Raw genomic sequence first — 19,978 nt, forward strand, 5'->3', positions numbered from 1 at the left:
TGTATTAGTAGGGAATGGATGGGTATTGGACCTGCATTGTTCGCTCAAGATGCCTACGGCCCTTCATTTGTTTGTGAGGTTGTAAGTCAAGTCATCGCATCAGTGGCCAGAGTCTGACGTATTGAAACATCTGTAGGCTATTCATTGTTTTCAAGTCAATCTAAACGATACATAACCAACATAAATATTATTCTGTAGACTGTGGCCTAATGTAAATGACAGGCCTGCCTGTTTATAGAGCAGAAACAGCATAGGCGGACGAGGTTTAGCAGGCTTTTGAGCAAGGGCAGCAGCTGTAGCCTACATGTGACAAGCCTCCAGTAAACAGCCGTGTGTGTGGACGCAACGCAAAGCAGATTCCGTCCGTCCTCATCTGACTTACCCACAGAGAACACTGTTTACTGTTACAAACTAAGTCCTCAGATTCCAAATTCCCAAAAGTCACCCAATGTGCACTTGCTAAGGCCCTCAACGCGATTAAGAAAAGGAGAGATACACATTGATACACTGACACACACACACACACACACACACACACACACACACACACACACACACACACACACACACACACACACACACACACACACAGCCGCCGAATGACAGAGTTTCAGGGGTGGAAATGAGGAGTGACAGGTAGAGGGCTCAGCGGTTAAGCACGCTTGACAACTATAAGCAACTTCACATTCCAAGCTCCAAGCTCTACACACTACGCCGAAAGTGTCGAACAACTATCCCACAGCATCGCGTCAATGCCCCTTCTTATTGCAATAAAACGCCCAACTTGGCGCGTAAATGTGTCAACTAGCACTGGTTTAAAAGCTCGGGTCAAGGCAAGGGAACTGCTGTTTGGGGAACGTGGACTTTGTTGTGTTGTTGTTGTGTTGCTGTGTTTGTCGTTGGCCTTCTTTTCGGAGGCGGTTTGCTGACGCAGCGCAGCGACGTGCCGTTGCAGGCCGACCAGCTTCCCCTCGAGCGCACCAGAGCGGCGACACACGGCCACCAGATCGCCCCTCCAGCTCCTCGAGGATGCGGACCGAGTGGCGGGACAGGTCCGAGAGCTGGCGGAGAACCGCGCACAGCGTGAAGCCGCACACGTCCACCAGGTCCACGAAGCCCGCGATCGGTGCGTTCGCGTCGCTGTCCTCCCCCCCTCGTCGTCGGCGGCACACATCTTTCGGAAGTATCGGTCCGTTTGCAGAACGGCATCGTTTGTGGCGTCGCGTCCCGCGCTGCGCCGAACTCCGAAACTGTCTTGACGGGTTGACGGACGGATGGGCACCTACACCTCTGTCGGGGGAGACACGCGCATGTCCACGGCGGACAGCAGCGACTTCCGGTTCGGTGGAGAATCTGGTGCGTCCGGGAGAGTTTGTGCGTCGCGCGCCGTCATTGTTGGGAATTTTTTTTCACCGAGAGAAGGCGGAATGTCCACCGGCTAGGCGCGCAGCGCTACAGTCCGGTGTTTCCCCCCCGCCTCCCTCCCCCCAAAAGTGAACGGGACGGGACCTGACTGCTGGCCGCGCGGAGGGGGAGGGCGCGTCAAAGCGGAGGGACCGGGAAAAAGGGGAAAATCGAACCAATAGACCAGTATAACACGCGAGAAGGAACAACTTTCTGGCCAAATCACTGCTGGTGGATCGAGCTTGTGTGGAAGAGGCGTGTGTCAATGTGTGTCCTTGGCTGGAAACACCGCACAGGCAACTGCCGTCCTAGAAAACAATAGTGTGTCTGACCGCGCGTTTGTTTAACTACAGGATTAGAGGGAAAGACCCGCAATCCTATTCTCCTCTGCAAGCGGTTTTGTGAAATTGAACACTTTTCTTGTTTATCTATTTACTTCCTGTGTCCATCCATCTCCATCTAAACAGCATCTACATACCGTTCCCCAATCATACAGGTTATTGAACCTCTATCTAACAATGCCGAAGAAGCATGTCGTGGGTTAGGGGGCATCTATGCTCAATGATGACAAAGGTTAGACTGTCATTTGAACCCATAACCCTGAACCCTCTGTCTCGGAGTCAAACACCCTGAACACCGTGGGCCCTTTCTCCCCTCTCCCTCCTTGTTGGCAAACTGATCCTAGTCTTTTGACTCGGCGTGTCTTATAGACACCCACCTGAACTGAGCCCACACTGGCCGCCGCACACACCTGACCAAAACGTGACAGTAACCCACTCGCTCCCCCTAATGAAGAACTGAACATATTCAAACGTCAGGAGGGTAGTTTATGGGGGACCGTCGATTATCTAGGGCACAGTGGGGGGTATCTGCTCTGAGCCAAGTTCCACACACACCCGCGCACAGACCACACATTTCCTCTCACACACACAGAACAACCGAATGTCCCTGGTAACCAGCATACAGCGAGCACGTGGACAGCAATGAAACTCCCACGGACTGAGTACACAAATGGAAGTCCCAACGAATGTAGACTTCAGAGTGATGTATTCGTTCACTGTGTTTCAACCAATCACGTCGCAGGAGGCAGGTGGATCTTGAGCTGTGATTGGTGGAACACGACCTCGGCCAGTGGGAGGCAGGGCGTCTCTGTAGGCCGTCGCATCAACACTGTGTAGGCCTGTCAGTGTAGAAACACACTTATCAAAACCCTCCTCTGAAAGAACCGTCCACACACGCAGAGCAGTCCGTTTCAGAACATCGCCGCATCGAAACAGGAAACAAGGCGTCACTCCGCCCCATGTACTGCTGGTTTCCGGCCCCTGTCCCCGTCCCCAGAACATAGGAAGGATCCAAGATTACACGCAGAGCAGTCTCCCATCCATCACTCTGTTATGCTACACTAAGCCACTACTCATCTCGACTTGTATCTCTGCTCAATTCTAATATTCTCTATACACAGCCTACTTCTACGTTACTCCACTGTAACTCTACCCGACTATCTATTCTACTATTTACTCTCCTCTAGTCTGGTGTAATCTACTCTCTCTCTCTCTCTCTCTCTCTCTCTCTCTCTCTCTCTCTATCTCTCTCTCTCTCTCTCTCTCTCTCTCTCTCTCTCTCGCTCTCTCTCTCTCGCTCTCTCTCTCTCGCTCTCTCAATCCTCCCGGCCCTGTTAAGACTCATCATGCATCCCCAAGCTGTGGCTCCAATTCCGCGCTCTTATTCCCAAACTGTTTCCTCAACACGGCGGTGCTTCCTGTGACCAGAGCAGACATTATAGTGGAGACAGAGGCAATCTCGCAGTGTTTCCCTCCCAGCACATAGAGCCCTGGAGGGAGGACGTTAGAGTATTATTTCAACTCTGAAAGGCCCCTTTCCTCTCCTTCCACCATCCCCTCCCCTCCCTCTCCCCTCTCCTCCCCCATCCCTCCCTCCCTCCCTCCATCTGCACATCTGGTCCGAGAGCCCCACCCCCTCTCCTCTCTTTAACAGCCCCACCCAAATGTGAACTTGGCTCACCTAACTGTTTTTGTTCATAGCTGCTTGGTCTCTGACTCGTGGAGAGAGGGGGATGGAGTCAGGGAGAGGGGGAGAGAGAGAGAGAGAGAGAGAGAGAGAGGAGAGAGAGACAGAGAGAGAGAGAGAGAGAGAGAGAGAGAGAGAGAGAGAGAGAGAGGGAAAGGAGATGGATAGAGAGGGGTCATGATGAGGGACAGAAAGGGGGTAGAGGGAAAGGGGGTTCAGAGAGGGAGGGAGGGTGATAAAGGGGGGATTTAGGAAAGGGACAGAAATGGAGAAAGCGAGTGAGTGAGGGTTCAAACATAAACTGCTTTTTATTGACACAAATGAGAACATCCACATGGGAAAGTTATGTGTGTGCGTGTGTGTGTGTGTGTGTGTGTGTGTGTGTGTGTGTGGTGTGTGTGTGTGGTGTGTGTGTGTGTGTGTGTGTGTTGCGCGTGCGGATTGTGTGTCCATGTGTGGTGTGAGAGAAAAAGATCCAGGGGGACTGTAAGAATGAGAGAGGGAATGAAAGACAGACAGGGGGGTGGGGGGCAGCCCCATGACATCATAACATGTGGTTGCCGTAGCAGCCCAGAAATCATATCAGCAACTGTACATGTGAGTTAGTGAGACAGTTAATTTGTGGGTCAGTTTTACAGTGAGTTTGTCAGAAAATCAGTTAGCCAGCCATTAATTCCCCCAGTCAGTCATGAAGTCACAACACGAGTCAGGCACGCAGTTCCAAGGCCGTTAAAACTGAGACACAAAAGAAACGATAACGACTTTTATCCAGTCATCCTGTCAGCCAATCAGAAAGCCTGGTCCCCAACCCATTCAACCATCAGCGCCGTTCTCTCTGCTGAGCCTGCCATTCACTCAGGCCATTTAACCAATCAGCCGGTAAGCACACCAGCCAGTCAATCACATGGAAGCAATTGATTAGAAACAGCTGTCTCCTCCTCCTCCTCCTCTCACCTCCTCCCTCATGTGAAGACTGAGTTCATTGTTTCGAAGGCCCAGAGCACTGCACTCACAGCCTGAAGTTACCATGAAGTAAAACCCTATCCAGCTCCCCCTTTCTCTCTCTCCCTCCCCCTTTCTGGTTCTTTCCCCTCCATGCCTCTCTCGCTACTTCCCCTCCATCCCTCCATCTCTCTCTCTCTCCCTTCACTCTCCCTCCCTCTCTCTCTCCTTCCCCCTCCGTCTCTCTCTCTCTTCCTTCACTCTCGTTCTGCCCCTTCCCTCTCTCTCTAATTCACCCTCCGTCCCTCTCTCTCTCTCTCTCCCTTCACTCTCCCTCCTGCCACCCTCCCTCTCTGTCTACGTCCCCCCTCCCTCCCCCTCTCTCTCTAGTCCCCCTCCATCCCTCTCCCTCTCTTACCACCTTCAACCTCTCACTCTCTCCCTCGGTCTCTTCCATTGCTCCCTCTCCATCCCTCTCTTTCCTGACTCTCTTCTATTCGATTCAATCCAGCTGAACTTTATTGGTATGCATGTATCAAAACAACCATGGCAAAGTCAAATAATTGCATGGTTATTAAAGCAGGTAACACAAAAACTATCCAATAACATGAAGATAAGTCTAAAACTTTGAAAAAATAAACTTCCAATTGTGTGTCTCATTCTTTCATTCCATCTGTCTCTCTTCACGTCGTTCCATATTGCCTTGTCTACTGCCACCTCTTCCTCCCTCTGTCTCTCCATCCCTCCCTCTGTTCTGTCTCACGTGGGAAGTTTATTTCCCTCCATTCCATTTTCAATTCAAAAGTGGTGTGACATTTTACTCCAACAATATGGGTCGGAGTAAAGGGTCTGGGTTTAATTGTGGAATCCTTGTTGTTGTTGTGCAACATCGCTACACACAGAGTTGTACACAACAGCAGTTATACCGTTTAAACAGCATAATGAATTGTGGACAATTCAAAGTGATTATGTGTGTAAATCATCCAATCCCTATTACACACAGACGTGTGCACGGACATGCATGGAAGCAATGTGTGTGGTGTGTGTGTGTGTGTGTGTGTGTGTGTGTGTGTGTGTGTGTGTGGACAGCCATTCCGATTCATCGAAATACCCACACATATACACGCAGGCACACACACACACAAACACACACACACACAGAAACACACACATTTTGTCATTCTTCCACAGCTTGTTCTGTGCGCACTCCTGCCAAATGCGATTCAAAGCCTGGTATGCATGTGATTTGTGCACGTGCATTCATGGACTACGTTTACATGGAGCGTCTGTGTGTGTGTGCCTGTGTGTGTGTGTGTGTGTGTGTGTGTGTGTGTGTGTGTGTGTGTGTGTGTGTGTGTGTGTGTGTGTGTGTGTGTGTGTGTGTGTGTGTGTGAGAGAGTGTGTTTGTGTCCACTCACAGGAGGATGCAGGACTGGTGCAAAGTCTGCGTCTGGCAAGTGTCACATTTCATTATTCAAAGACCAGGAACAATTGTTTATATTTGCTTGAGTGTGTGTGTGCATTTGCTTGTGTGTGCGGCCGTGAATGTTTGTGTGTGTGCTAGTGTGTGTCAAAGAGACAGAGCCAATGTGTGTGCGATTATGAGCACTCGACCGAGTCTGTTTTATAACAGGGACGATGGCCACATTGGGTTTCTCTTATGAAAACAAACAAAATGGCTGCCAACTCTATGGCGAGAAGATGTGGCGTTCTTTCATCATCTCAGGGGATGATAAAAACCACAGCACGCCAAGTCAGTTTGTCATGTATCCCTAGCTAACGCAAAAGGGAAGAAACTCTGACACTTCCAAATCTGATTTAACTCATAATTGCTCATAACTCATGCTACCTCAATTACTAACCTACCCTGCATAAATGTATGGCATGTGCACTTTGCAAATATAAAATTTTGACACATGCGTTCGTCTAAACTGTTTAATAGTTGTTTCAAAGATCTATAATTGAGTTGATTATAGATCTTTGATCTTTGATCGTTTTCTCAGCATCGCCTTGTAAGTAACAAATCGACGTGAAAACAACAAAGGCAGCATGCTTTCGTTCTGACAGCATATCGTGTTTGAGTTATATCAGGACAGCAGGCCATACGATGCACTTTAAAAACGTGGCAGGGCCTCCGACACAAACACACACACACACACACACAGATTCCTGTGGTGTGTGTTGTTTAGGTATGTTGGGAGAGGTGAGACATGAGCCAGGACACTGCAGGGAGAGGAACGATGAGGCGAATGCACACACACACACACACAAAAACAAATATATGAAGGCTTAGTCACTGCAGTCAGGGAGGGTAGGGGGCGGGGATGTGTGTGTGTGTGTGTGTGTGTGTGTGTGTGTGTGTGTGTGTGTGTGTGTGTGTGTGAGAGTGAGTGAACAGGCTGGATCCCAGCAGTCGCCATATGGAGTGGAACTGAAATCAGACCAGAGAGAGAGAAAGAGAGGGATAGTGGGGAGGGGAGGGGAGAGAGAGATAAAGAGGATGAGAGATAGAGTGCTTACAGGGATAAAAAGGATAAACCAGAGAGTGAGAGGGTGGGTGAGTGAGGTGAATGAGAGCGAATGGCAGAGAGTTCCTTCAGCAGGTGAACACTGCAGTTGAGTGTATACTTTGTGGCTGTGATAGTTTGAATACCTTTGAGCATCTGACTGCAGATGCTCTAGGATTCTATAGTGAGTTATGGAGAGAGGTGGGATGGCGATAGAAAGTAGAGGGGGATGAAGAGACAGAAGAGGGATGGAGATAAATAGAAGAGTGGGATGAAGAGATGAGAGGAGAGGAGAGGGATTGAGAGATAGAGGTTAAAAGAGAAATGGGGAGGGGGGTGTGAGGGAAGTGGAGAGGGGGAGGTGGAGGGAGGAGAGGTGGCAAGGAATGAAGAGAACAGGTGAGTGTAAGATGGAGAGATCAGTGATTAAAAGGCAGGGAAGGAGAGACTGTGCAACTTAAAAGGGTGAGAAAGAGGGAGGGATATTACAGGAGTGCAACCTCCCCCCTGATCTTGCCATCTCTTTAACTGCACTCACTAGCTCCCTCCTCTCTTCAGCTCCATCCCTCACCCCTCTCTACCTCCACTTCTATTCAAGTTAATAAAGGAAAACGGTATTGACATGGGAAAAATACTATGTATTCAATCAGTACTACTATTTCTTCTACCTCCCTCACCCCAATTCAGTGGAGAAAATACTTTCATGAAGGGTCGAACAAACAAAGGTTACATATCATAAATTAAACTATAGATATGAAATTGATTAGTAAGAGATAGAACAGGGTTTTAAGGTTGATTTCCATTAAAACCAGATGATAATTTGAACATGATAGTTTTTACACAGCCAACAATGGATTATCATAAAAATCTTCCAAGAACTGCGTTAAAAATGATTAAATAATGCTGTGTTAACAAAGATTAGATTAGGGAAAATGTGTCCACATTTTCTAGTCCAAATATTTCGAAAATGCCTTCAATGTCTTGAAGGGAAAGACGAGACGTTTATAGTAAAAATTGACAGATATGGAAACAGATGGATAAAACTGAAAATAAGTGGAAGTAGGGATTTAGTGAGGGAGAGGGGGATTAGGTAACTACTTCAGAGATGAGCATAAACTAAGAATAGCCACGAAGAGCGAGACCAGAGAACCAAAGACAGTCTTGAATTACAATGCTGCATTTCAGGAAAGCCCGCTCATTCTTTAGAAAGTCAACTGTCCAGCAACGATTAGTGCTTTGGTTGAATCTGCACTTAACTACATTGGAGATGATGATTCAATTAAAAGTATTTTAATGTCCCCACATATGTTCTGCATAGAAGCCCAACCAAATCATACATTAGGCCTAATTTATGGTAGTTACCCCGTGGCAAGGGGTGACATCCCCACCGTACCTGTGGAAGCAGATACAACTTTGCAGTGTACTTGTTTATTTGGGTTGAGAAACCAACCTCAAAGCTCTTCAAGGCTGAGATTGCATCAAGGAACACCGCTAATCAACAGGTTTGCTTTGGGTCAATCCAGTCATTGTAAAGAGGTCACTCTAAAGCTCATTTAACTATTTCGGTTAATTATGGAGCTTACACTCACTTTGTAGTGAGCTAAAAATCACCCAGTAGGTAGACAGATTACATCTAGGGCCGGCAGTAACCTTCGATTCAAAAAAGGCTAACATTAATCATGACGTTCACTCTTCCCAAGTATACGTTCAAACAAGTTATGGCATATAATAGCCCCAATTTAAAATAATTGCCACGTCTTCCCTCCCCAAGACCCTGCATACTTTCCCTATTGTACTCCATTTCCCATACATTTTATTTCACAACTGTAATAGAAGGAGGCCCCCCCACCATCAAATTCTGACAACTCTAGTTAGAACACAGTGACTTGAAAAACAAAAGCAGACAAACCAGTCAAGGTGTTTAGTAAATATCAGTTTATTGAAAACCAGCTCTTTTGGGGACTAGTTTAACCGCTGATGGCCTTGGCAGCAATTCTCTTGTCCCTCTCCTCTGCGATGGTCAGACGAATGCCCTTTCCTCTGGGAAGGGATACCCATGGCTTGTTGCCCTGGTAACGGAAGAAGGGGGGGTGACGATTAACAGGTGCAAAACAGGCGCTTCAATGCAATCTATGGACCAGCGACATGACATTTCAGTTTAAATCAGAAATTATCAGAGATCATAAAGTATTGTAAACAATCGGACTGACAGCATTTGAGATTTCTCAAAACATAATTAAAAAGTGCATCTACTTTGGTAGTTCCAAGAAGGGTTTGTCGTGAATACATAAGCATATTGATTCAATATGCAGACAACTAATCTAGAAGAAGCCTTTCTATTTAATCGATCGAGACCAAGAAAGAGTGCACTGTGCTCCTCAAACTGCTTTAATGTCAGTTGATTAGTTTTAAAATTAATTGCAACTTAAGATTCCTGCAGAGCTCAGAACTTCTTAGAGGAATTGGTGAATAGTTTCATCGCTTGTCAAAACCAACTTTTCATCATTGCTCCGAAATAAACATTAAGAATGACAAAGTCTAAATGGATCTCTTGAAACTCAACACCCTGTTAAAAATCCACACTATAGTTACAATGATTGCTTAAACTGACCTCTATTTTACCTCGGGTGTGAGGTAGTCAGATAACAAGTCATTTTAAAATTGAATAAAATTGTGATGCAACTAATGGCAGGGTCCACCCAGATGTATGTAGATCAACTCCCAGCCTGCCAGTTGGTTCAGTCCCCTGGCTAGGTTGATCCATAAGTCATACAGGGTGGACTCTGCCCAGGTGGACACTGCTACACCAAACCAACGTGGCAGTTAAAATAGGAACCCCTTTGAGTAACATATGCAGTGTGATGAACGTTTTGAGCTAAATTTCAACTTTTAGTTTGGTGAATAGAAAAATAAAAGATCTTCCAATTAATGGTCTTTGTTCTCACCTTGCCAATAACGAAGATATTGGACAGCCTGGTGGCGAAGATGTTGCCGCTGGTGTCTTTGACGTGCACAACGTCGAAGGAGCCGGGGTGACGCTCCCGGTTGGTGATCATGCCGATACGACCCAAATTGGCACCGCCGGTCACCATGCACATGTTGCCTGGAAGAGGAAGGGGAGGAGTTAGAACCACTGTCTCCATGACAACCTCTAGTCACATGCACCAGCTTGGAGCACAATCAATGTCAAAGGACTGTTCGTAAATTAAGACATAACTTAAGAGGGCTGAGGCTAAATAGTTTAATATTTGTTCGGTAGGTGTGCATTTAATCTCAAATATAAATGTTTTTTTAAAGAGCATGCAATTTTGGGGACTGCAGGGAGAAGACTAGGTTTAGTCTTTCGTCTGAATATAGCGCTGCAAAAATATATATACGAAGAGACGCAAGACGTCGTTAGTTTTGTAGTTGGATATATACAAAAGCTTTGGATAAAAGCATCTGCTAAATAAAATTATTGTTAAGACAGTAGTAGCATTTTACCCCGTGTTCAAAGAAAACCGTTTAACCTTATACTCAGAAAAACCTTTGGAGTCTAAGCCAAGAAAGAAGTATTAAAAAAAGATCATCAAGGGCGTCTGTAAGCCTAGACCATTGACAAGACAGACTTTACTTTGCTTTCATTTATAAACTGTTCAAATCTGCCCCAATCCATGTGGAAGAAGCCTTTCTATTTAATCTCTAAAGGCCAAGGTGGAATGCACTGTGCTCCTCAAAACGTCAGTTAAAAATGAATTGCAATTTTATAAGAAGATACCTACAGAGCTCAGAACTTCTTAGAGGAATTGGTGAATAGTTTCATCGCTTGTCAAAACCAACTTTTCATCATTGCTCCGAAATAATCATTAAGAATAGCAAAGAAAGTTCAAGTCTAAATGGATCACTTGAAACTCACCCTGTTAAAACCAAGTGTGATTTAAATGATAACTTAAAAGACCTCCATTTTACCCCAGAGTGTGAGGTTGAGTAATTATAACAAGTCATTTTAAAATCGAAAGTTTGTGATGTAACCAATGGCAGGGTCCACCCAGATGTATGGTAGATCACCTCCCAGCGCGTCAGTTGGGACAGTCCACTGTGTAAGCTGATCAATACATCACATAGGTTGGACGCTGACACTGAACCATCGTGGCAGTGAAATGTGAAAAGACAAACGTGAACACCCTGCAGAGTCCAGCGCTACAGGCCTACGTACCGGTGTCGAACTTGATGAACTCGGTGATCTTGCCGGACTCCAGGTCGATGCGCACGGTGTCGTGCACCTTGATGAGGGGGTCTGGGTAGCGGATGGTGCGGGCATCATGGGTCACCAAGTGGGGGATTCCCTTGGTGCCGATGATGATCTTCTTGATCTTGCACAGCTTGTACTGCAGAGAAAGAGGAGGGAGACCTTAACATCTCACGAATATGTATGCACACTGCAAGTCCAGCTATAAGCTTCCAAGGCGATTTGCATCGCAAAGCTGCGTTCTCAATTTATATACTTTCCACAAAGTAGGGTTCATGAATGCATGATTGAGTTGATGCATTCTATTGGTGCATTCTAGAACTATTCTCCAAGGATTCTGAAGTCTAAAGAATGGAGCATGGCAACTGCAACATTTCCGATTAGAACCTAGATACACGACATGATTTTAAATGAGCGTTTACCTTGGCCTCCTCAACGGTGATGCGATGGATGGCGAAACGTCCCTTGACATCGTAGATGAGACGGAAGTGCTCTCCTGTCTTCTCGATGCTAATCACATCTGGAGGAGGAACAGACACATCAGCATCAAGACCCCACCCATCACATTTTGTCAACACAACCTACAGCAAAGATTGTTCTGTATATTGATGATTAGCCCTTCCATCTGCAAACTTCTGATTCTATTTTATTTAGCATGCATTCACGTTGAATACCCATGTCCAAACAAGTCCTACGCTGTCCATCACCGAGAGAGGTCCCAATATATGCTTGGGATGTCCCTAAATTCACCAACCAGAGGATCAAGAAATCAAGCCCCCTTAATATTCAGATTATGCATTGGTTGCACACAACATTTCCCTGGTATAATGCAAGACGTCGCAAAAGTCTTAAACACTATGTTATCTCACGTGGTGCTTTTACAAGGAGCCATCAACATTATTGTTTTCCTTAGTAAAGTAGTAACGGGACAGAGGAATAACATGCCTTTCTCCTCAGTGCAGTAGTAAAATGCCAGTGAAATAATGCCCAAAAGAGTCTAATCCATTAAACTAGGGCAGTTGACGTTGTCCCATCTGTTGTATAAACAGCAAGAAAACCAGCATTACCCTGTGTATTACCGCCACTTAAAAAAACAAAAACCTGTGTATCATCCAGCAGTGGCCTGAAATTGACCCCAGCAATATCAAACAAATGTTGCTAGGAGACACTGACAAGATTGGTTCCTCTCAAACCAGACAGTATTATTGTTCATTTAAGGAGCCAATTAGCTGAAAACACAAGACAGCTATTCTTTGACGGGTGCACATGCAAAACATACGGTCAATACAAAATTCTTAAGGTAAATGTTCGTAAAAGACTGCTATGAAACTGATGTTCACCTAACAGGACAATGAGAAAATCAAGACTATAAATAAACTAATCATTCCTGATGCAGATGTCATTCATTGCCTGGGTTATAACCCCCATGGATGGCCAATGGTGGGAGGATGTAGGGACATGTAGTTCTACCAAAGAGCTCAGAACTTCTTAGAGGACATTGTTATGGTTTCAGTTCAGTGCTGATCAAGTAATGTAAAAGGTCATCATTGCCCTTTTCCGGCCGTGTTACATATGAAAGTTGGTATAACCGTGGTCTCGGATGCACAACATAATATACCATGGTACAGGATCACATTGTAGTCCCGGTCAGATCAGTGCGTTTCCCTTTAAGAAACGATGTGCCAATCCAGACCAAAGGTTCTGAACCCATCTCAGTGTTTCCCACAGACCAGGAGATTAGACGAGGGGGGGAGATCGGGAGGGGGGGGTCCTCCCGATCTTCCCGATCTCCAGCCTCTGCTGCAGAGCGAATTAAATTCGCCGGCAGAACGGCCTTGGGGTCCAATATATCGTCATATCACCGTCAATATAACAAGTAATTCGCCTGTTTGCCCTGTCGGGAATTAATTTCCAGATAATGACAGCCGTTCTATACATCATCCCTTACATATCGCGCTGCTTCGATGTGCCTAAGGTTTGCTGTTGAAACGTCTTTACAAGGAACCGACCCACTTAGGAGACATTTACTGCATTAGCAGAGGTCCATATGCATGCTGGCAATTCAAAGAAAGAATAAGGCATCCATGGCCAGACGTTAAGCAGTATCTGAAAGCAACATCATTAACTCTATTTTAGTGTCGGGGTCTCCAGTAAAACCTCATCTTCATCGTGAAAATAAAGCCTGGGTGCCGTCATATCCGTTTTAACAGTATGCTGCATTCTCTTTGAAACAGTTGAGAAACTTCAGAGAAAACACTTCATAACCACAGAATCAGAATGCCACATCCACGCACCATCACTAACTCCCCTCATCATACCCATGTGGGAAAATTCATGGTGGGAGGGGGGGGTACATAAACCTGCCCCGGTGAACACCCCTCTAGCCGGTTACTATGGCGCAGGGACTCACCCATGAACCCGGTGGGGTAGGTGATGTCGGTGCGGACCTTGCCGTCGATCTTGATGAACCTCTGCATGCAGATCTTCTTGACCTCATCTCCAGTCAGGGCGTACTTCAGCCTGTTCCTAAGGAAGATGATGAGGGGTAGGCACTCCCTCAGCTTGTGGGGACCGGTGGAAGGACGAGGAGCCTGAGAGGGGGAAAGGGACGATACCGTCAGCCTGATGGAACCTGGAGTTATTAACACATGGTCCTGATGGGAGACCTGGTTAACTGATTGAACATCAAACATATATATCAATTGTTTTGGTCCACTAGGAAAAAGTTATGAGTTAAAAACAAATCTCTTCCATTCATTCGCTCAGGGGGAATGTTCACACCTTGTTCGAAGAATAGGTATGCCATGTTTTGGTCTAGGAGTGGGCATTACTCCAATTAGAATGGACATTGAGATCTACCTTACAGAAACATACGGCCACAATCAGTAAGGATACCCCAAAACATAGATGGAGACGTATTTTGTGTGTCTCAATGTTTATTATAAGGACTGCTAGTATGAACCAGGTACATATAAGAAAACGGCATGCCATCATCAACACATGTCCCGTTAGGTTCAAGACCGAGGATGTACACACAACTAAACATGAACCAACCCGTAAGACCTCACTAGGGGCTTAGCAAGACCTAAAGACACAACCAGGATACCCAGAACATAAAGTAGTAGATAAAGACTTACGAATACTCCGGTGAGCTTGTCCAGCATCCAATGCTTGGGCGCCGCGACGCGCTTCAAGTGCTTCTTCGGTCCTCGTGCCTAGAAGGGTGCCAGATTGTTTAAACATACCGTTAATAGAGCATACATGGAGACGCAGTACGTTCATTTCCCACGCAAGACAGCGAAGGATTCTTGCGGGTTAGCCACTAATGCTAAGGGCTATACATTCAGACGAGTAGGAGCCGAACCCGGTTTCGGCCTAACATTGAGTTTGTCTTTTGCAACACAAATACCGGCTTGTTTCTCAACACAACACCTTATGAGAAAACAATATCGCGTACTTATTGTTAAAAGCATGACACAATAGCGGAAGTGTATACTACAATGTACTGAATGCTAATGACTAGCATTGCTACGAATGATAGCCACACTGAGGTTCACAGTCCCATTACTTTAACAACGAAATAAATTTGATTAATCTGCAATTTTGCCATCATCCATCTTATAGATAGGGACTTTATAGATTGTAACGTTAAAATGCGTGATAGTTGGACTACAGAAAGTGATGTTTAAAGATGAGTTCGGATGGGAATCATGAGAGTAAACGGCTCACCATGTTGGAGTCTGCGGGGGAAAGGACCTCCTTACTTCCGGCCCCGGATGATAAACGCGCGTACGGCAGACCGGGAGGGACAGAAAAAAATAGCATAGATGGGGGACCTTCCTTATTTATGATATGGTCATACATATCAATTCGTTCATTAAATAAATCATAATATTTAGTTTATAGTAAATATTTGTGTATAATACTGTACATATGTATATCTGATCAATTTAAACGTTGACTAGGTTTGTAGACACCTGGCCATAGACTATACATATCCAAGTAGGTAAATTCATTGAAGGAGTTGTTTTAAAATATGTTGTTATTGCAATTTGATATGCATCGCTAAGTTGTAGCTATTACATATTAATGGAAAAACTCCTCAGCGGAAAAACTATGCATCAAGAATAAGAGGAATCCTTGAAAAGCAGAATTGTGTCTTTCGTCTGGTACTTCAGATTTCCTCTGGAGGGCACTAATCTAAAACACACACACAAACAACTGAAGAAGAAGACGATGAGAAACTTTCGCCCTCTCCCTCTTCAACAACAAGATGATAAACGAGAAAACTCCACAGATATCCCCCGATGTTTGCCGTCCATGTTGCGTCTCTTTCAACCTCAACAAGAAGAACCAACACAACCTGTTGCCATGCAGGACCGGGAGAGCTTCCTCCCGGGAAAAGCCGGACTACACGCAGACTTTAGAGGCGATAACGGGAGCAAGGGTGACACCGTGCGATGGCTTTCACAAAGCGAAAGCGGTGTGTACAAGATGCCGTTCAATGTTGAGTAAATACATAAGAACGTGTACGAGATGGGCAGGATCACAGCTTTTATCCGGGAGAGAGCAGCAAGGCTGTCGGACACCAAGGCATCTCCATGTATCACTTCTCCAATGGTGCGTCTCTTCTGGCTACTTAGAATCAAAATAATTGTTTCTTATTGTGTTTTGTGTTGCTCAAAGGGTGTGATCTAGGATTTGTTTATCTGTTGATTGCTATGATTACATCATGTACCCTCAAATCTCCTCCATGGTTATCAAATGCTTATGTTGGATGAATATGTTAATTGTTGGAAAGCAGAAGAAGAGATGGCTTCTTCACTGCCTCGGGGTTGGCTGCACGGAAGTTGGATTGAATTGGTGATCCTCTTGTCTTGTGTGTCCCGAAGATTATTGATGTGTCCTTGTGTTGACAATAAGTCATGGTGAGAGCCTAGTTGAATGATGCTGGACCCGGTGAATGGCGCAGTCCTGCCTGTTGCTGTCCTTCTACGGATGGACGAGGATGGCAGCGAAAAGCTCAGACTCCCCTATGACTCCCCTCTGATTCTGAACGTTGATACTTTGATTTCAACAACTCGCTCCAAACCTGCAGTCCGAATCGGACTGACCAAGGACGACTTTTATCCCTGGCAATCATCTCTATTGCGATGAAGAGACTTTCAAAACTGAAATCAACTAAAGTTGACATCTGCAACAAAGTCAAAGTCACTGATATCTTTGTCCAAACGAAATGGACACTGTTTAATGAGTATGAATAGTGGAAGTGCTGGAACACCCACCTGTAGCCGTCATTTCACACCTGCCGACCTCGACAAGTCTCCTACAGGCAGTGTCTGTCTGAAACCTGGATCCGTCCCGCGTTTAAGGTTTCCCCAAAGCTAATGCCCAAGACTGCCAAACCACCAGGTGAGTTGCACGACTAATGTATTCAACCTTTATAACATCATGCATAATTACAGCTGTATAGTTGGGATTTCAGTTACTGTTGGGGCCATTGATAGTGTTGTGTTTGTTGGTTGTGTTACATTTCAACATTTAAGCAATTGTCATTCATTAGCTTTATTATACCTTAAATAGATGTATTTAAATATTTGAGGTTTAAATTTTATTTTTTTATTTTCCAGGCTCAGCAGAAGATGCAGCCGGGGGAATTCAAGATCTTAGATTAAGTGTAAACGGTTCATTCACTCCTAATGAACACCTTTTGGGCCACATGAAAAAATATGTTATTATTATATTGTGCATCCTTGGTGCTGACACCGCTGGTAAACACAAGAGAAAAAAAAAAGGGATGAGGGAAGGGGGGTGAAACGCCACTTCCTTTTTTTGGGTGGAATTAGGATATATATATTATTTTTTTTACCTCCATTTTGCTCCACAGAGAGTGACTAGAGACGCAGCCTGTCAGACAGAGAGCTCGGGGGCTCTGCAAACCGAGGAGAACCGGAATCCTTCAAAGAGAACCGAGGGTGTGTTGCCCTTTCAATACCATCGGGGATCAAACCCAGAACTTTTAATTAAAAACTAAAAATTTGAGTTGTAAGATAATTCATGCACAGTGTTTATGTAGCGACATGGTTTGTTTCTTGTTGTTTCCCCCTCTTTCCACAGCGTTCCAAGTGAAGGTGCCCGTGAAGGATGAAGGCGAGGAAGAAGATATCCCCTGGGTGAGGGGTCGCCGAGAGGAAAGCGAGGAGCAGGAGGACCGAAAGCGCCCAGTTAGCCCTGCCGCTGCTGGCCCCCCATCCAACGTTAGCGCTCTCTCGGAAACGCCCTCTCCTCGGCCTCGGGAAGGAGGATGTACAGGAAGAGACAGGGACGACCGTGAATGACGAGGAGACGCTTTTCACTGGCCGGACTCTGGCGCCCCCTAGTGCTCTGTGTGTGAACCGCATGTAGAGGTGGCGCAGGGATACGGAGAGGAGGAAGATGACATGTTCCAGTGGCGGTCGGACTTCGGAGGAGGCGGCATCTTCGTTCCGTCTCCACGGTAACAACGATTCCACGACGGCTCTGACATCATCCGGTTCTAACCGAGGCGGGAGAATAGCGTCGAAGTAGGGTAAACAAACTTTTGGATCACAATTTTCCCACTGAACCCTTAGACTGTTCAACAAATCTGTTGACTTTTACTTTGTACACACAAGACTGGAAAGGCTGGCTGTCACCTCCGACACATTCTCTGATTCGACACACACACACACACACACACACTAAAGCATCTGTGTGCACACATATTAACAATTTCTGAAGTCATAAATACCGTTGATAACAATGTTTATCACATTGATAGGGTTCTGTTCAACATGGTCGTCAACAAAGTTAACTCCAATGTAACGTCTTATTGATTTATTAGAGTTGTACTATGCGGAAAAGGCCACAAGGTGGCAGTGTGCTAAAGTCGGAGAGCAGCGCTCTGAATTTCCAAGTAAACAATTAATTTAATTGAAATATCAATATGTGTTTTTGATAACGCTCGTTTACCGCATTGCAATCGGAATATATACTGCTAGTATATGGGTTTAATGTAAAAAAAAAAGTCTCACTCAATTAACTGTCATAAACATTTTTATGTTTCCCCAATCTCGGAGATGAGTAACAAAAATACAGTTGTTCAATAATGTTCATTTACATATTCATGAGCATGTACAAGTGAGAGCAGTCGAACAAAAAGTGCTTTTTTTTTTTAAACAAGGAATCATCTTTGAATAATCACGTCATCATTGGTAAACCAACTAAAAAGAAAAAATTCCATTCATCTGAATGGAAAATGGAAAACAATCCGTCCAGATAAAAAAGTTGAGTCTCAGACGAGAGGAATCAAACACATTTCCGTTAGTGGATCGTAAAACAAATTTGTGTTAAAAATAATCATCAACTGCTGTGTTTTTGTGATCCCCAGATGGCGAGCTGAATACCTCAGACAGTCAATAAGTCAAAACAGGTCTTAAATCTATTACATTTTGCACAACGCTTTGTATGGCACGAGAGCCATCCTCTGCTGAAACATTTCCTTGTAGGGCGAAGTCTGGGCCAGTACAACACTAGATGAGGTCGCCGTTTACGTTTATCCACGTTGGACAAGATGAAACCCCCCTCCGACTCATATTAAACACAATTTCACGAGGGGAGAACTATTAGGTAAACCTAATAAATAAAACTAATCTTTCCAGAATCAACGTAATCTCACACGCACGCACACAATCACTGTGCAGACATGACTGGGAGCCCCTAACCTATGTTTTGTTATATTTGATGGTGCATAACAAGAATAGTTCCAATATCGTTTTGTTGCCTCCATGGCTTTTTAATTAATCTTTTTGCTCATGTGAAAGAACACGCTGAACCAAAAGGAAATCCAATTAGTACACAAAGAGCCTCACTGCGCTCATTTACGTGTTCATCGTCTCCCCGCCTGCCAACCGGTTTTAGAGGCTGGGGGGAGGCAGGTTAAGAGGGTAGAGGTCATGCCAGGGTATATAATCTAAATCAAAGCAATGTACACAGAAGCCTTTATATAGCCTTTATATCAGGGCCTTAAGCCCCAGTGGGCGTCGTATGGTTGCCAGTCATTGTTTGACCCCGCCCACCTGGCGCGACTAGAGCTATGAAAGAAGGTCAAGTTAATTGAAGCAGGATTTTGAGGAGGGGGGGGGTTACCTTGAATTCTTTAAAGACCTGGCTAGGGGTCCCAGAACGGATTAACCAACTCATGAGGGTCAGTGGAGAGAGGAAATTAAAAGTCGTGGGAGAATTCAAACTATTGGATGGACGCGTGAAGAAATTGAGTGGCAACAAAAGGCCGCCCCCTCATGGCAAACTAACAAAGCCTCCGTTTAGTAGGCCTAATGCTTAAATAACATTAGTTAAAGAAAGAAAATGATTAGTGGGAAATGTCTTTCTCAGAGCGACCTCAACAGTAGATTGTCTGTTTATCTTTGGAACAAGGTTAGGTCAGCTTAAGAAACCCTGACTAAATCAACCCTGTCCTCCGTCAAGCTTTCCTCGAGTGTCATGGCCGTTTAAACCTTTCATTAAATAGACAAACAAGAACGCTAAGAAAAGGAGGAGATAGAGTTGTGTGTGTATGTGTGTGTGTAAGCTGACCCAACAGTGATGTCTGTCTCTTAATAAATGCATGAGGGCTGGCATGCGCTTTTTTTCTTTCCATGGATGAGTTGCGCGCGCACACACACACACACACACACACACACACACACACACACACACACACACACACACACACACACACACACACACACACACACACACACACACACACACACACACACACACACACACACACACACACACACACACACACACTACTTTTACTCCCAATCCAGATGTTTGGTGAGGCTAA

General features: G+C 45.3%; 2 protein-coding genes, 1 long non-coding RNA gene and 3 other non-coding genes across 8 annotated transcripts in view; 1 reads left to right on the forward strand and 5 right to left on the reverse strand.

Moving 5' to 3' along the window:
• The window catches only part of LOC130370475 (rho GTPase-activating protein 6-like), a 112,052-nt gene that overhangs the window by 60,811 nt on the left and 31,263 nt on the right, over positions 1–19,978 (reverse strand). The gene's annotated exons all lie outside the window — the stretch shown is intronic.
• Positions 8,802–14,905, reverse strand: LOC130369707 (40S ribosomal protein S4). Its single transcript, XM_056575203.1, has 7 exons — positions 14,839–14,905; positions 14,247–14,324; positions 13,520–13,700; positions 11,532–11,629; positions 11,077–11,248; positions 9,827–9,984; positions 8,802–8,950 (listed from the first exon to the last, which is right to left on the reverse strand). The coding sequence occupies exons 1-7, from the start codon at positions 14,839–14,841 to the stop codon at positions 8,849–8,851; spliced, it is 792 nt and encodes a 263-aa protein (XP_056431178.1). The 5' UTR covers positions 14,842–14,905; the 3' UTR covers positions 8,802–8,848.
• On the reverse strand, positions 9,321–9,390 carry LOC130370576 (small nucleolar RNA SNORD61). The gene has a single exon (XR_008893067.1). It is a non-coding gene; the product is annotated as a small nucleolar RNA SNORD61 (small nucleolar RNA).
• On the reverse strand, positions 10,644–10,713 carry LOC130370577 (small nucleolar RNA SNORD61). Its single transcript, XR_008893068.1, has one exon. It is a non-coding gene; the product is annotated as a small nucleolar RNA SNORD61 (small nucleolar RNA).
• Positions 12,584–12,660, reverse strand: LOC130370574 (small nucleolar RNA SNORD61). Its single transcript, XR_008893065.1, has one exon. It is a non-coding gene; the product is annotated as a small nucleolar RNA SNORD61 (small nucleolar RNA).
• LOC130369709 (uncharacterized) lies at positions 15,345–19,860 on the forward strand. 3 transcript variants are annotated; one of them, XR_008892884.1, is made up of 4 exons: positions 15,345–16,521; positions 16,740–16,880; positions 16,997–17,084; positions 17,227–19,860. It is a non-coding gene; the product is annotated as an uncharacterized LOC130369709 (long non-coding RNA). The 3 variants fall into 3 exon arrangements; XR_008892883.1 differs by having other exon boundaries at positions 16,740–16,786; XR_008892885.1 differs by lacking the exon at positions 16,740–16,880.

Source organism: Gadus chalcogrammus, chromosome 17 (assembly GCF_026213295.1).
Source record: "Gadus chalcogrammus isolate NIFS_2021 chromosome 17, NIFS_Gcha_1.0, whole genome shotgun sequence".
NCBI classification, from domain to species: domain Eukaryota; kingdom Metazoa; phylum Chordata; class Actinopteri; order Gadiformes; family Gadidae; genus Gadus; species Gadus chalcogrammus.

What these genes read in the sequence shown, in the direction of transcription:
- LOC130369707 (XM_056575203.1), bottom strand. An exon ending in ACAAGCTCACCGGAGTATTC is followed by an intron (nt 13,701 to 14,246) that starts GTAAGTCTTTAT and finishes TCCCCCTCTCAG; the next exon opens with GCTCCTCGTCCTTCCACCGG. An exon ending in CTACCCCACCGGGTTCATGG is followed by an intron (nt 11,630 to 13,519) that starts GTGAGTCCCTGC and finishes TTCCTCCTCCAG; the next exon opens with ATGTGATTAGCATCGAGAAG.